The sequence below is a fragment of the Heterobasidion irregulare genome, assembly GCF_000320585.1.
Source record: "Heterobasidion irregulare TC 32-1 unplaced genomic scaffold scaffold_13, whole genome shotgun sequence".
NCBI lineage: Eukaryota > Fungi > Basidiomycota > Agaricomycetes > Russulales > Bondarzewiaceae > Heterobasidion > Heterobasidion irregulare.
This window is the reverse complement of record NW_009258209.1, coordinates 608,878-624,177: the sequence shown is the minus strand read 5'-3', so window position 1 is coordinate 624,177 and position 15,300 is coordinate 608,878. Positions and strand designations below refer to the sequence as shown.

Below are 15,300 nucleotides of genomic sequence, written 5' to 3'. Positions count from 1 at the left end.
GTGCGGGGCTGAATTTGAGATGCATAGGAAATTCCAACATGATGTTAGTTCCTATCATACCCCGCCAAATTGTAAAGTGCCGCGCGAATGATCGCGTGAAAAGAAGACAGAACCGGCAACGCCAAATCCCTGACTGCATTGTTGGGCGACGCTACGGCGTCTAGAGGGTGCCGCGCGACAATATGGATGTAACCTGCCTCCGCGAGACCAGTCTCCTCCCACTCGCGCTCAACACCGTCAAGGAGTTCGTCAAATGCATCTCCGGATGAGATAACGCCAAATCCGCCTGTTGGAAGAAGCCGCGTTAGGGACATCAAGAGAAATCATGTCCATCAACACGAACCTGCATTCAAGATCGGCAATTTCATGCCGCGGAACGCACCTAAGATGCCAGGGTACACCAATTAGTGAGAAGAACATGACTGCGAGAATTCAAGAAGGTTTCATATACCGATCCTGCTTCTCCTAACCTCCATTCCCGCGTCGCCACCCTTAGAGCCAAGGATTACACCAGTCTCGTAAGTTGTGATATCTTTGAACCCTGCCGCCTTCAGGAGGTCGGGTAGGATCCGCGCGCAGTGCAGCACGAGGCCGCGGCTAGCGCAGAAAGATTCAAGAACCGCAAACCACTTGCGATTGCACGGCCCTGCACTGCTGTTCGGCGGCGTAATGACTTCCGTAAGTTGAACGGTTCCACCTGGCTTAGTGCACCGAAACATCTCCGAGAGAGCGGTGACCCAGTCTGGCAGTCGAAGCGCGTAGAGCAGCAGGCGCTGGTGGATTAGACTAAACTTGGCGGTCCATGATGGGGATAGCCTGAGAACTGAGCCGGCGTTGAAAATCACATTTGGAGGTCGCTCTGATGGGAACAGACGCGTCTCGATATCAATTGCGTAGATCGTGACGGACAGGGACACCTGCTTGGAAAAGTCCAGAGCCCATACACCTGATAGAACAATTAGATAGACTCGTAAATTAGATGAGAATACGCACCGCTTCCAGTGCCCGAATCGAGAACAAAGGCACCCTCTGGGATTTCAAGAGGACTAACGAGAAGTTCTCCGTGTCCAGCAATTTTCTTCAAAGCGAAATGCTGACGGATGAGTCGCTGGCGCTCTGCCTCATCCGATGGCAGACAGTATGGGGAACTTGGGACGGAATGATAAACTCGCTCTGCGTGGGTCATTTGAACGGAATTGTCGAAAATAGTGGATGGTTGCGAGGACTGTGAATCATATTTGGGCAAGCAGGGTGCCATAACATGGGAGGACGGAATAACGACAGTCATAGAGTTGATGAAAGTGAACGATGCCTGGAAAAGACGTCTGCAACCGAATCATTAACGGCAGGGTTTTTATTTGAAGAAAACGATGAATCCAAAAATTGGCACAATATACATGTGTACGGGACGAGGAGGATCCAGTATTCAGGGTGCATAACGCACCTAGATCATCATTTATGCCCAAATTGTTCTGCTCTGCACTTCCTCATGAGGTCCACCACAACTACTAAAGAGAATTAAAGAAACGGAGGGTAGATCGAGTATGACGGATCTGAGAAGTTTCTTCCAGGTGCTGAACTTTCGCCGACCATCAAAGATGGGAATTCGATGCACGTGTATGCTGATTACTTGAAAGACGAAATGATCGTGGCCTCGCAAGGTTCTACAAGGCTTTTGGAGGTTACCAACAGTGTGCCTCGGTGTTTAGTATATCACGGAGGGAAGGTTTACACATACTCTTGACGGGTAAAGCATGCGCGATGGGAGTGCAGAATGACGATCTCGAGCGAGTCGGAGGCTGGCGTCAGACGAAGAAACGGAGTGCCAGGTCTGGACAACGCGCCAGCGGCGGATCAAAGGCAAGTGGGCGCGAGAGAGAAGGAAAGAGACTGGGCATGTGATCACAGACAACCTTCGGAGATCGAGTTCCGCTGGGTTCGAAAATCGTACGAAATCTGAGCGCTGAGCGCGGTTCCGCTGCCCTCCTCTACCTCGGCCCGACGTCGAGACATGCACCAATGCATACCCTTGATACCATTGCAGTACTTAGGTTATCTGCACCATGACCCTGCATCTAGACTGACGCCCATTCGACCTTGGAAATCTCTCTGAACTTGATCTCCAACATACTTGCAGCTACCGCCCATGAAGTCGCAGGCGACTCGAAGTACAACCTTCACTGTACCTCCGCTGGATGGTACGCTCTCCATCCCGCAGGTCTTCGACTTCCACGCACAAGAAAGTAGAGACCATCCGTTGTTTGTGTTCGAAGATGCCGCGGAAAGTCTTGCCCACGTCACGTATGATCACTTCATGCGCGCGGCACACCGTGCGGCGCGCACGTTCACAGAATACCAAATGAACATGGACCATGCTCTGTCGTCCTCGAAGAAGGTCCCAATCTTCGCAGTCTTAGCAGCTGCAGGTATTATGTCTCCTCATTTACTCCACGGCCATCTGTGTTAACAGACGATCACCAGATTCAATGACTTACGTTGCTACTATGATCGGCATTATTCGCGCAGGTTATTGCGCTTTTCTCGTCTCTCCACGCAACTCACCGCCTGCAATCGCCCACCTCCTGTCTATCACTCAATCCGACTTCCTACTCACCTCAGCGGACACCGTGACACAGGACATCGTTCACAAAGCCGTGGATATCCTCCAGAAAAATGGAGGCACGATTGCTGTTCGAGACATTCCACGATTTGAGGAGCTCTTTCACGACGTAGCGGTATCATTTGAGCCTCTTCCTCAAATGCAAACCCCAAGCATGGATGACGTTGCGATCATTTTGCATTCATCTGGTGAGAAACGACTGTGAATGATCTTGTCGAATGCGAGATCTTACCTTGTCTTTCTTCCAGGTTCAACGAATTTCCCCAAGCCCATACCTCTCACGCATCGCGCCCTCCTTGAGTGGGGCAAAGGAACCTGTGCGTAGATCTTTCGTACCCTATACGTCCAAGAGGCTCACATTCGGGGACAGGGTATGGGGAAGTCGATCTTTGTGGCGAGGTCCTCGGTTGCCAATCTCTTGCCCTTTTCCATGCGATGGGAGTCATTACCCCCTTCTGGGCAGCTGCCTCCGGAATGACACTTGCTGTATTCAAGCCCGCGATACCCGTAATGATACCGAATCCGCACAACTTTCTGGAATCTGTGGTCGCGACGCGGAGCAATATGGTGTTCTGTGTTCCAAGTTACATAGAGGTCTGTCTATCATCTGTCCCCTCCTTCACCGGCTTTTCGAAAGGTCATTCGACTGACCAGTGTCATCATTATCGGCATGCGCAGGCCTGGCAGAAGGATCCGAGAGCTGTCTCGCATTTGGCGAAACTGAAGAGGCTGGTAAGTAGAGCGTGGATCTTCCCACAATCTGTGCTGAGCTGTCTGATCTTCTCAGCTCTGGTGTGGAGGCCCGTTGAGTAAAGACGCCGGCGACGCGCTCGCTGCTAACGGAGTGTTCGTTACCCCATACTATGCTGCGTTCGTCATCTACTGCCCATCATGGAGAATCCGCTCACCGGTCTTCACATAGTACGGAAACTGGCGGAATGAGTTGCTTTGTCCTCGAGCAGCCACTAGGCCCTGACTGGGAGTACTTCAAGTAGGTCGATCAGCGCAGCCCAGATTCATCCCTTGCTGATGTGACTGCCTTGCTAACTAGGATTTCGAGCCACTGTGAACCGGTGTTCCTCCCGCAAGATGACGATAGTGGTGCATTTGAGGCCGTTTTCATGGTGTGCTCCGCATTCGACTTTGCTCTGGAGTCTGAGTACGACTCATCGATCTGATAGGAACGCTCCACGCACACGCCGTCCGTGTTCAACGCGACTATCGACGGACGTAAAGGTTTTGCGACGGGCGATTTGCTCATTCCTTATCCGCGTTTGGCCGGATATTACAAGGTTCTCGGGCGCGCAGACGATCAAATTATGTTGAGCACCGGTGAAAAGGTAACCTGCCCATCAAGGTGTACTAGGACAGTTCACTAACTTTGGCGTTTAGACTAATCCAGCTCCCATAGGTGTGTGGCCTGATGATATTTCTAATACATAGGCGCATGACTCGTTCTTCAGAGAAAATCTTGGTCAAGCATCCCCTAGTGGCGAATGCTGTGATATTCGGTCGTGGGAGGTTTCAAAACGGTGTCATAATTGATCCCACTCCAGGCCATCATATCGACCCCGAAGATACAGAAGCACTGGCACAGTTTCGTAGGGAGATTTGGTAAGTAGAGTTTTTGGTCATGCGAGGTCTTTCACTGACATTTTGATGAAGGCCGGTTGTTGAGGAGGCGAATGCTTGGGCACCATCTCATAGCCGGTTGTTTCGCGAGGCAAGTCTGGTCTATTGCGTCGACTCACAACGACCGCTAGCAATACAGGCTAATGACAACACACAATCCTGAGCAGATGATCATCCTCTCTTCCCCCTCCAAGCCCTTTTCTTTCACACCGAAGGGAACGCCACGCAGGAAAATCGTCATAGAGGACTATGCTCCCGAAATTCAAGCTCTCTATACTGCGGTGGAGGAATCCTCACAGGACGATATCGTGCCGCCGGGGACTTGGGATTTGAACGGCATCACGCAGTTCATTCGCACCACTGTAAGAAAAGTCGTAGGCAGAGAAGATCTAGCAGACGGGGACGACATTTTCCAGTTGGGAGCAGACAGGTGAGCTAGGCGCAGTACATGAATGTTGGGCTTAGTGACCCAATCCTCCCGCAGTCTATCGGCGACGTGGATTCGCAACTCCATACTCCTTGCGCTTCGTAAATCCAGCCCACTACCGTCTGCAAGCATCCGTGCACTCCCGATAGACTTCGTATTCAACTTCCCCTCAATCGCCAACCTTAGCGCATTCATATTTGGCGTTGTCTTCATGGCACAGAACAGCACCCCGTCGAGCGAACCCGAGGCACCAGAGGAGGCAGATACGCCCGAGCAAACCTTTCAGTGGCCGACGCTCGGTCAGGTCGGACAGACGATCATCAAGCTGCGGGAAGGGTCTGGAGAACCGCCACTCATCGTCATACATGGCAAGCTCAATCCCTTTTGATGCATCGTTCGTTTGGATAAACAGTCGTTTAGGCGCGGGTGGCACTGTTCACGCATTCGGACCTTTGCAAGAGAAGTTTAGATCGGCGCTGTGGGTCATCCAGGTTACCCCCGACACTCCCCTCACCTCCTTGGCTGAGCAAACCTCTTTCTATTATCGAAAGATCAAGGTCGGTTCTCGCGCGTCCCCAGCGAACCACATCCTGACGTCGCTTTCAGGAACAGCAGAGCAGCGGACCCTACCGGCTCTCCGCATTCTCGGCAACAAGCATCATCGCGATCGCGCTCGCGAAGATGTTCGAGGACAACGGCGACGAAGTGGTGCAGCTGGCGATGCTGGACCACTTCCCCACCATGTTCCAGTGCCCGGTCTACGGCCTCGATGGCTTTGACCTCGACGATCCCGTCGCGCGGCGCGCGTTTCACAAGGTGTGCATGGAGGGCATCTGCGACGCGCTGCGACGCGACGGCGGCGGCAAGGTGCCCCGGCGCCACCAGCTCGCGAACGAGCTCTGGGACGCGTTCAACGGGCTGCCGACGCCCGAGTTCAGCCAGACGTACTGGAAGACTGTGGAAAAGTTCATGAACCTCATGGTCGAATTCATGCTGACGCAGGGCGGTCGCGGCTCGACAGGCGGGAAGCGCTCGATGGAGCCGCTGCTGGACTGGATGAAGGCCATCAAGGCGCCGGTGTCCGTCTACATGGCATCGGAGGGTATGATCAGGACGCTCCCTGAGCGGTACCGAGCGGATTGGGCTGATCTCGGAACACGCATGTGTTTTCCCGACGCTCGTATCATTCGCGTCAACGGCGGTCACTTTGATATTCTCGCGAACGATGAGCTTATAAAGAGCCTCCAAGGGGGATACCATTAGACCTGGTTGCAGTTCCCATAGCTTGTAGGATAGTGAGTGGAATTCGACAAAGATGTCATCAGTCCAAAAACCCCGACGTTTCTCAACGTCCGATCACGCATCTGTGGACGGTAGTGGACGGTATACAACTTCAAACTACACGCGTGTTCCTCATATGCTATCGACGGCGGCGGGAAGTATGGATCTCTCCTGGCAAGTGTCTAGTAATACTAGTCCGCGTGTGATAAGTATGTATATCGATATCGATACGTACGTACGTCTGTCTGTCAATCTGTCTGTCTGCCTGCCTGCCTGCCTGAACGGGCGACAAAAACAAAGAAAGAAAGAAAGAAAAAAGTCAAACAGCTGGATAATAGGAAGATGGAAGGCGCGCAACCGTCAATGAAATACACCGTACGAAGTCTCATGAAGAGGTAACTCTGTAAGTAGTAGAAGCGGAGGCCGAGGGCTGGCGGAGGGTGGTGATCCAGAAAGATGATATTTAGAGATGGGCTCTGATGTCCGTGTTCCGTACTAGGTGTGAAACAATAAAAGAAACGCACGTAAAAAAACAACGGCGCTCCCGATACCAACCCAACCGACCGACCCCGCCCGAACGCACATCGTCACATACATCTGGGCACACACGCAAGTCGCAAAAATCAAGCAGCATGTCATCATCCTCGCGACGACGGAATATCTTTGGATGGGAAACAAAGGAAGGGATGAGGACAAGAAGAAGAAAAAAGAGAAAGAGAAAGAGAAAGAGAAAGAGAAAGAGAAAGAGAAAAAAAGAAACCCAAGCGAGTCCAATCTGCGCCCCCAACGATCAATACCTCGGCGGCCCCGCGCTCGTGCTCAACCGTGGCGCAGACTCGTAATACGGATCGTACTCCCCGCTCCGCCCATACTGCCCGCTCCCCCGCATGCCCTCGTACTCGTCGCGGTACGGCGAATTGAGGCTGGCGGTGCTCATATTACCCTGCAACGGTACGAACGCGCTCGAATCAGAACTGCGCAACCCACGGGAGGACGCCGCGCCCGCCCCGCCGGCACCAGCCCCACCGGCGACGTTCGTGGTGCTCATCGGGTACGTCGACGACGCCGACGGCCCACTTCGCGCGGCGGCGGCACGGCGGCGGCGGGCGAGACAAATACCGAAAACCGCACCGAGTATCCCGACCGCCGCGATCGCGGCGACCACGCCTCCGATGATCGCGCCCGTGTTCGACGAGCCCGAGTTGGCCTGGTTGCCGCTCCCGCTCGAGTTGTTGTTGTTGTTACTGTTGCTGCCATCGGCCGTGCCCGACGCCGAGTCCGCGCGAACGTTCGGCGGGAGCACGCTCGCGGCTTGGGTGGGCTGTGTGCCGACCTGGCCGTTCCCGACGAGGACCATTGTTGCATTGCTCGGGATGCCGTTGATAGTGACAAAGACCATGCCAGGGCCGGGCTGGAAGAGGTTGGCGTTGGGCGGGGGCTGGGCGACATGGAGGACGAAGGAGCCGTTGGAGTTGACGGTGTAGGTGTTGTTCAGCTGCACAGCGCGCTGACCCATGTTCATCGCGTGAGTCGTGAACCCACCGCGCATGAGCCACACAGTGGTGTTGTCTGCAGCGTCGTTGGCAGAGCCCGAATAGGAGGAGGCGGGAATCGAGACATCGAACGCATTGCCGCCATAGGTCAGCTTACTGGGTATACCGGTCGGTACAGGGCGCGTCGAAGCCGCAAAGTAGGACGGGTAAAAGATCTCGGCCTTGTACGTGGTGGGGAAGAACGTGGTATCGTTGTAGTCGACGTTCGGGTTGGAACCGGCTACGAAGACGGACGCGTCGGGAAGGAGGATGGCGGAAGAGTGGTATAGACGCGCAATAGACGATGTATCGAAGCCTGCAGTGGACCAGCGACTACCCGAAGGTGCGGTGGGGTCGTAAAGCGCAGGCTGGCCGACGGGGGCAGCGGCAAGCGACATACCAAAAGGCATCTGGCTGTACGAGAGAGTCACACCAGTGTTGGTCGCGTAGCCAGCAGTGCCGTTCGCCCCGCCGTTGAGGACGAGGAGCTTGCCATTGGGGAGCGCGATGAACTGGCCCATGGTACGGCCGACAGGCATATCATCGTCCTGCTCGTACGCAACGTCTTTGCCGTCGGTGCGTTCGGGGGTGATGCGCTGGCAGTCGGCTGAGGCGGGAATTTCCCAGGTGTTGGCGTAGGGGAAAGAATAGTTGCCCCAGTCGGAGTCCTGCATGAAGGTACCACCGCAGAAAAGGACAGTAGGGGTGTAGTTGTTGGCGGGCGTCAAGGGGAGCATGGCAGTCGCACCAGACGCAGGGTATACGCGGACGATCTGGTTCGGCATATCAGGCAGAGCCGTCTCGATGTTGTTGGTATAATCCCAAAGAACTGCGTGGGTAACAAGCCATGAGCATGGTGGCAAAGACGGGAAGTAAACGTGAGCTTGCCGGTTGAGTAGTTAGCCTGCACGAGCATCTTTCCGGACGGCATCAAGTACGTGTGCGCATACGCGTTCAAACCGCTTGTATGGACCATGAACTTCATCACCTGGGCGTCGCCCTTTGACGGATAAAACTCGTAGGTCGGCTCCGCAGCACCATGAGAGGTCTCAGGATCGTCGTTGGGGGTATTCCGGTTAATGTAGCCACCGTTGGTGAAACCACCGACAAGGACGACGGAACCATCAGCAAGGGGCTCGCATCCTGGGTACCACCGGTGCTTCTGCATCTTGAGGCCGTTGGGGGAGTCGTACCAGGTGCAGTCGGGCGAGGTCAGGTCGCCATCGCAGGGGGTGATGATGCGGATCGCGGCGGTGCCATCGTAGTCCTGGTAGGTCGCGTCGAAGCTGGCGGAAGAGCCACCGGGGTTGAGGACGGATCCGAGGTTGCCCCCGGGGCTGATAGCGCCGTTGCCACCGAAAGTAGCGAAGGAGCCGTTGGGCAAGTGCATGCCCGCGGCACAGAACGGGTTCGTTTGAACGTCCATGGCGGTGACCTTACGTGTAGCGATGTCCCTACAACGAGCGCGTGGGAGGACACAGGCACGGCGTCGGTCAGACAACGTGCGTGGGAGGGAACTACAGCGGAACAAGGACTGACCAGACGGCCGCGTAGGCGGGATGGCCGTTGATTTGGGTGGGGTTGCCCTCCACCTTGTCGAGAATGTAAATTTTGCCCTCGTTGCCGAGGAACATCTGCGGTCACGGCGGCCGAATGATGGGGGGAATGAGCGAGGGCAGACATGTGTCGGGGCGGAGAAACGAACCATCATAGCGCTGACGAGGGTGTCCCCGACTTGCTCAAAGGACCCTGCCTTTTGGGCAAGAGCTGAGTTGACTGTTGCGAGCCCGAGGGCTAGCAGAGATGAAAGGATCATGGCCGAGGTCGTCACAGGCGGAGTCGAGCCGCAAGTTATAATAGACTAGAATGTAAAGGATATGTGGTTGTGAAGGGGCGTTCAATGACGACGGCAGGTATTATATGTCTAGGGTATGTCGACGGGAAAGAACAGGGAGAGGAGTGAGCGGGGGGGAGGAAGAAGGGAAGGAGGAAAGGGTGTGGTGAAAAGAGTGTGAAGGTGCAGTGTCACCGTGTGTGCCTGGCGCGTCTTGTCCCATCCCTTCCCTCCTCTTCCTTTCTCAACAACAATCCCGCCCTCGCTCATGTCTTTCTTTCTGCTCCGTCTTCTGCTCAATTTCCTGCTGCTGCTGGTCGTTCCCCTCGCTCGTTCGCTCGAAACTCGGCCCTCCTCGTCTGGGAAATGCCACGTGCCGTGCTGTTCACCCCCCATTCAATTCCTGCCGCGCGCTACGCCCAACCAAGCACGTCCTCGTAGCAATAAATAAAGCAACTCAGACGCCCCTTACTGGTCTGCTGGTCTCCGAACGTCACTCGTAGAATTGAGCTGCATACTCTCTGCAAACGGCAGTTCCCAGGGCGGCCTCCGTCGTCCAGCCAGCAACAAGGCTGTGCACGCCGCAGACGCGCCTCCGTCTATTTCCGTCCCTCCAAAAATTTCGCTCCCCCCGACCTCCGCGCGTTGCCGGTGCGTTATTTTTGTTGCTCGTGCAAAGCTGATCTGCCGCAGCCGCATGCCTTGACCCAAGTCTCGACCATGTACCGTTACGGTAGACAATCACCATTGATAACGACTGGTCAGATACGGATACGGATATCCACAGACGGCGTCGGAGGTTCAAGGAGCATCATCGCCAACGTTGCTGCCTTTGGGAGACTGATACTCCAAGTATGTAGAGTGCTGGCTTTCTGCCCCACAGCGCTCGGCTGCGCTCAGACCAACGCCGCGCGTTCCAAGTATACGTCGACCCAAAAATAGCAAACAAACGCGAAGCCAGAACAGCCACTAGAACGCTCTGATGCCTCTGATGAAGATCCTCCTGCTATTTTTAATCTGCTCGAGGTCGCGGCCAGCCGGCGGCAGAAGCGCGGCCGGTGCGAGGCGCGCGATTGTAACAACAAATAAAAATAAAAATAAAAACAGATCGCTAGGAAAATCGCGCTGCGTTCGAGAGCCTGCACCGTGTGTTCGTCCACGAGCTGTAAAAGCGCTGTCGTCCACGCCCCATGAGAGGGCTTGACGCGATGCAACAATGAGCAGCAGGACACCGTGACCTGCACCGAGCGCATCACGGAGCCCATGTGTGGCCAAATATAGCCTCTACAGGCCGTGCAGCAGCCGTACATGTGCATGTGCATGACGGAACGAACAGCAGGGCACGAAAAACGTCCGCCATTACCGCGAGAGAGAGCAAGCAAGCAAGCACATAACCAAACACGTTCCCGGCGCGCCGCGAGCGCACGCAGCGCACGCAGCACACGCACACTTCACTCGATCGCAATGCAGGACCGGCAACGCAGCGCAACGCCGCCACCACCACCACCATCGTCGTCATCGTCATCGTCATCGTTCCCCAAACAGAAAGCGTAGTCGTACAACAACAAAGATCACGCCGACGCCGACGGGCGCTTGAACCGATCCAGCGCGGACGGCTTGTGGTCCCGCGGCACGCCCTTCGCGGCCTCGCGCGCGCGCCGCCGCTCCCCCTTCTCCTTCTCGAGCTTCGCGCGCACCGCGACCTGCATCCAAAAGCAATAATAATAAAATAGAAACAAGAACACAGATGAGACATCGTGAACGACGCGCGAGAAAGACGGCCGGGGGAAGGGACTTACGGCTTTTGGATCGATGACGTTCTTGCGCTGCTTGCGCAAGTACCTGCGAATCAACACCGCGCGAAGAAAAAAAACGAGCGGTCGTGAGCATCTCCAACCGGCCAGATAGAGAGTGATGGATAGAGAGAGATATCGAGGGAACAGCAGCAAGCAGCAGCAGCCAAACACGCACCTTTTCAGACTCTTCCCCTTCCCGCGCATCTTCCTCTTCTCGCGCTCCTCCCGATCGCGTTTCCCGCCGCCCGTTTTTCCATCGTCCGTGCCGTCGTCCGCGCCGTCGCTGACGACCTCGGTCTCGTCCGCCTTGCCCGAAACGCGGAGCCGCTCGAGGCGCGGGAGGCGCGCGAAGGGCACCGCGCCCGCGCCCCCACCCGCGCCCTCCGTCTCGGCCGCGGTCGTGAGCTTGCTCGGGGGCGCAAGCGAGCCTACAAACTCGGGGTCGAGCGTGATCATGTCCGGTTGGATCTACGACGCGTTGCGCAAGTAGGGAGGGGGCGAGGGGCGGGGTGTCAGCTCTCGACTACACGGCGGCGAAAGGCACAGAGACAGAGAGGGAGAGAGACGGAAAGAAAAAAAAAAAGGAAAAAAAGGGGGGGAGAAGCGCTCGCGAGCGCGCGCGCACCTTGTCCAACAAGCCCTTGACCTCGCGCTCGCGGCGCGCCTTCCTGTTCTCGAACGGGTCCGCCTCGGTGCTGTCGAAGTTGGGCTCGCCAGCGCCGGGCACGAGGAGGCTCGAGAGCCCCGCCGCGTGCCCGACCGTGAGCACGTCCTGGAACGGGCAGAAGCGGAGCGCCGCGAGCGGGCGGTGCGGCGCCGGGTGCGTCAAATAGAGCGGCGGCGGGCTGTGCCCTGCGAACGGCTCGTGGATCGTCGGCGCCGCGTAGACCTGTGCGGGCGTCGGCGTTGACCCAGGTAAGCAATGCAGAGTCATCGTGAGTGAGGCAGATGACGCACGTTGACGGTCCCGCCAGACGCGACGGCGAGGAACCCCCTCTGGCTCCACTCCACCTCCGCCGCGCCGCCCCTCGCCGCCCACGTCCTCACCGCGCCCCTCCAATTCCTACAATCCCACACCTTCACCGCACCGTCGACGCCCGCGGTCGCCACGTACCTCCCCGCGGAGCCCGGGTCCACGCTCACGCCGCACACGGGGCCGACGTGCGCGAGCAGGCGCACGGCGGGCTCCGCGCGGTTCGGCGTCCAGAGGGTGAGGGTGCCGTTCTGGTGCCCGAGGTGGATGACGGCGGTGTGCGCGTCCTGCGCCATCGTGCGGCACGCGCCGAGCTTCGTGCGGTGGTCCGAGACGAGCTGGCCGGTCGAGGTGTCTTGGTACTTGAGGAAGCCGGTGTTGCCCTGCGCGAGGGGCGTGAGCGAGCGGTAGCGGTAGCGGTATCTGTGCGCGCGATGAGAGGATGGGGATACGTACGACGCTGGCGAGGAGCCAGTGGTACGGCAGGAACTCGAGGCGGGTGGGCTCGATGTGCGATTTTAGCCTGTGCAGCTCGACGCCGTCGCGGTCGTATATGAACACGTATTTTTTCTGCGCGACGGCGTAGTGCGAGTGGTCCTGCAGGAACCTAGCAGCGCGGCGGCCGTCGGTGTCAGGTGCGGAGGAGCGCTGCGAAGGGGGCGTACGTGATGTCTCGGCATGTTTCTTGCAGCTGCAGCTCGGAGTGCATGGTGCCCGTTTGCCAGTCGAATGTGGCTACGTGGCCCTTGCTGCCGACGACCGCCATGTGTCTAAGGGAAAGCCGGGGCGTCAGTGGATGTCATTGTGCTGCATGCGAAAGATGAATCAGCGTCAGATGCACCGTCAGCGGCAATGCGCATGTCGACTCACAAGGGCAGGCAGTCCGGGATGATTTCGACGTATATGAAAAAAAAAAAAGAAAGCGGGTCCTCACCTTCCGTTGCGGGTATACCGCGCGCGGTACGGCCCGCCGTCGAGGACCATCTCCCTGCGGCCCTTTGCGACCTCCGCGCCGACCTGCCTCACGATCTCGTCCTGGCCGACCCTCCAGGTCCTGTCCATCTCGCTCTCGACCTCCATCCTTCCCGCCTCCTCAGGGAGCAGGAGCTCTGCATCCCTGAGCAGGACCTTGGAGCGCGCGGCGTGGGCGGACTGGCGGTGGAGGTGGGTGCGGAGTTTTTTGTTCGCGATGTGGTTGTGGGTGGGCACGCCATCGGGCAGCGGCGAGGACGGGCGGAGGGACTTTGGGAGGGCGGTGTGTGCGACGATGGAGCGGAGGGTGTGGTCCTGGGCCTGGGAGGAGGACGCGGCGGTGTGCGCGGTGTTTTGTCGCCTGGTGTGCGGTGGCGCGCGCGACCTTTTGAGAGGGCGGAGGGGCTGGAGAGCGTCTGCCCGTGCGATGAGCGCGTCCATGGCGGCGGCGGAACAAGTCGTCCTCGGACCCGCCCACGAGCAAATCGACGTGCGATGACGTAAGCACCCCGCTTTCGTTCCATCGCCCACTGAATGCTCCGCCTCCGCACGTCCCTCCGCTCCCCGTCCCCGCTCGCCGCCCTGCGAAATCACCCGCGCCCGCGGCGCACCTACGCTGGCGCAGCGCCGCACAAAAAGCAGCAAGACCCATGGCAGCAGTTCGAGGCCGTGCAGAAGGAGCACGCGCGCATCCTCCAGGTCGTCCAGTTCAAGGTCGCGCTCGCCCGACAGACGTTTGACGAGGTGCGCTTTGATTCACGCGCCCGCGCCCATTCGACGTTTCTCACAGGCGCACAGCATAGCGATGCGCCGAAGAGCGACACCCGGCTGTCCAAGCTGCTTAAAAACAGCGGGCCCCTCACGCGCGCCTGGCAGCGCTGGCTCACCGTACACAAGGTCCGCCCCGCCTTGCCCCACCTCTCCGTCCTCCCCGCTCACAGCCCCGAGATCCAGTAGTCGCTCGACGAGAACCGCGCCCTCCTCGCCCTCCCCGACCTCAAAGAGCTCGCCGAAGACGAGCAGTCCACCCTCCTTGCCGACCTCTCCGCCCTCCTCACGCGCGACTTCCCCGCCCTCCTCGTGCCCCCGCCCAGCACAGGCGCCATGTCCGCCCTCATCGAGCTCAAGGCCGGCGTCGGCGGCTCCGAGTCCTCGCTCTTCTGCGCGGACCTCCTGCGCATGTACACGCGCTACGCGCACGCCCGCGGATGGGCTCCCGCCGTCGTGTCCGCCAACGCAAGCGAGCAGGGCGGGTTCAAGGACGCCATACTCGAGATCACGGGCGCCGGCGCGTACGAGGCCCTGCGCGCGGAGAGCGGCGTGCACAGGGTCCAGAGAGTTCCCGCGACAGAGTCGAGCGGCCGCGTGCACACCAGCACCGTCGCCGCAGTGGTGAGCCTGCGCCCTTCCCCCCCCCCCCCCCCTTCTTCTTCACACACGAACGACTGAGCTGCTGCTAAACCAGGTGCTCCCGCTGTCCGAAGACGCAGAGGCGGAAAAGGAGGACGACCTGTTCAACATGGACGACGTGCGCATCGAAGTCATGCGCGCCCGCGGCGCAGGAGGACAGGTTCGCACACGCCCCGCCCCCACCACCACCGCCCCGTCCCCCACGCGCTGACCCGTCGCCCCCGTCCCGTCCCGCCCAGCACGTCAACAAAACAGAATCCGCCGTGCGCCTCACGCACGTCCCCACCGGCATCACCGTCTCCATGCAAGACGAGCGCAGCCAGCACCAGGTCCGTCCGTCCGTCCGTCCGTCTCCCCCACCTCTCGCACTCACCCCATCCCCCGCCCCCCGCGCCCCCGCGCACGCAGAACCGCCGCCGCGCCTTCCAAGTCCTGCGCGCGCGCCTGATGGACCAGAAGCTCATCCGCGAACAAGCCGAACGCCGCGCCGCGCGGCGCAACCTCGTGCGCACCGCCGACCGCAGCGAGAAGATCCGGACGTACAACTACCCGCAGGTACGTACCGCGCCCCCAATATCTCGCCCGCCCGTAGTGACGGACGTGCCTGTGTCGCTCGCCCAGGATCGCGTGACGGACCACCGAGTGGGGAAGCTCAACACGACGTGGGGCTCTGTCATGGAGGGCGACGCGCTGGAGGACATCGTGCTCGCGTTGAAGGAGCGCCAGAGGCTGGACGCGCTCGAGGAGGTCCTCGCCGAGGCCGAGGAGATGGCGGCTGAGATGTCGTGATCGCGCGATGGGAACTAGCTCATAGCGAACGCAG

At 58.5% G+C, this 15,300-nt stretch overlaps 5 protein-coding genes across 5 annotated transcripts; 2 read left to right on the top strand and 3 right to left on the bottom strand.

Annotated features, from left to right (window-relative positions):
- Positions 1–44: 44 nt before the first annotated feature.
- Positions 45–1,186, bottom strand: HETIRDRAFT_455976 (uncharacterized protein; the record flags this gene model as incomplete). Its single annotated transcript, XM_009554471.1, has 4 exons — positions 45–286; positions 344–382; positions 452–946; positions 994–1,186. 4 exons carry the CDS (start codon positions 1,184–1,186, stop codon positions 45–47), a joined length of 969 nt encoding a protein of 322 aa, XP_009552766.1.
- A 960-nt stretch (positions 1,187–2,146) lies between these two features.
- On the top strand, positions 2,147–7,185 carry HETIRDRAFT_461285 (uncharacterized protein; the record flags this gene model as incomplete). Its single annotated transcript, XM_009554470.1, has 16 exons — positions 2,147–2,426; positions 2,482–2,808; positions 2,869–2,937; positions 2,991–3,214; positions 3,299–3,352; positions 3,408–3,490; positions 3,543–3,611; positions 3,672–3,744; positions 3,802–3,960; positions 4,013–4,031; positions 4,084–4,234; positions 4,286–4,352; positions 4,420–4,682; positions 4,737–5,015; positions 5,092–5,236; positions 5,286–7,185. 16 exons carry the CDS (start codon positions 2,147–2,149, stop codon positions 5,940–5,942), a joined length of 2,919 nt encoding a protein of 972 aa, XP_009552765.1. The 3' UTR covers positions 5,943–7,185.
- On the bottom strand, positions 6,751–9,308 carry glox4 (glyoxal oxidase; the record flags this gene model as incomplete). Its single annotated transcript, XM_009554203.1, has 4 exons — positions 6,751–8,321; positions 8,360–8,946; positions 9,032–9,126; positions 9,198–9,308. The coding sequence occupies 4 exons, from the start codon at positions 9,306–9,308 to the stop codon at positions 6,751–6,753; spliced, it is 2,364 nt and encodes a 787-aa protein (XP_009552498.1).
- A 1,488-nt stretch (positions 9,309–10,796) lies between these two features.
- HETIRDRAFT_461283 (uncharacterized protein) lies at positions 10,797–13,508 on the bottom strand (the record flags this gene model as incomplete). Its single annotated transcript, XM_009554469.1, has 8 exons — positions 10,797–11,029; positions 11,126–11,168; positions 11,298–11,590; positions 11,748–12,011; positions 12,080–12,478; positions 12,552–12,702; positions 12,761–12,865; positions 13,030–13,508. The coding sequence occupies 8 exons, from the start codon at positions 13,506–13,508 to the stop codon at positions 10,898–10,900; spliced, it is 1,866 nt and encodes a 621-aa protein (XP_009552764.1). The 3' UTR covers positions 10,797–10,897.
- A 93-nt stretch (positions 13,509–13,601) lies between these two features.
- On the top strand, positions 13,602–15,266 carry HETIRDRAFT_330634 (uncharacterized protein; the record flags this gene model as incomplete). Its single annotated transcript, XM_009554468.1, has 6 exons — positions 13,602–13,964; positions 14,025–14,459; positions 14,533–14,637; positions 14,717–14,806; positions 14,886–15,032; positions 15,099–15,266. The coding sequence occupies 6 exons, from the start codon at positions 13,602–13,604 to the stop codon at positions 15,264–15,266; spliced, it is 1,308 nt and encodes a 435-aa protein (XP_009552763.1).
- Positions 15,267–15,300: the final 34 nt, after the last annotated feature.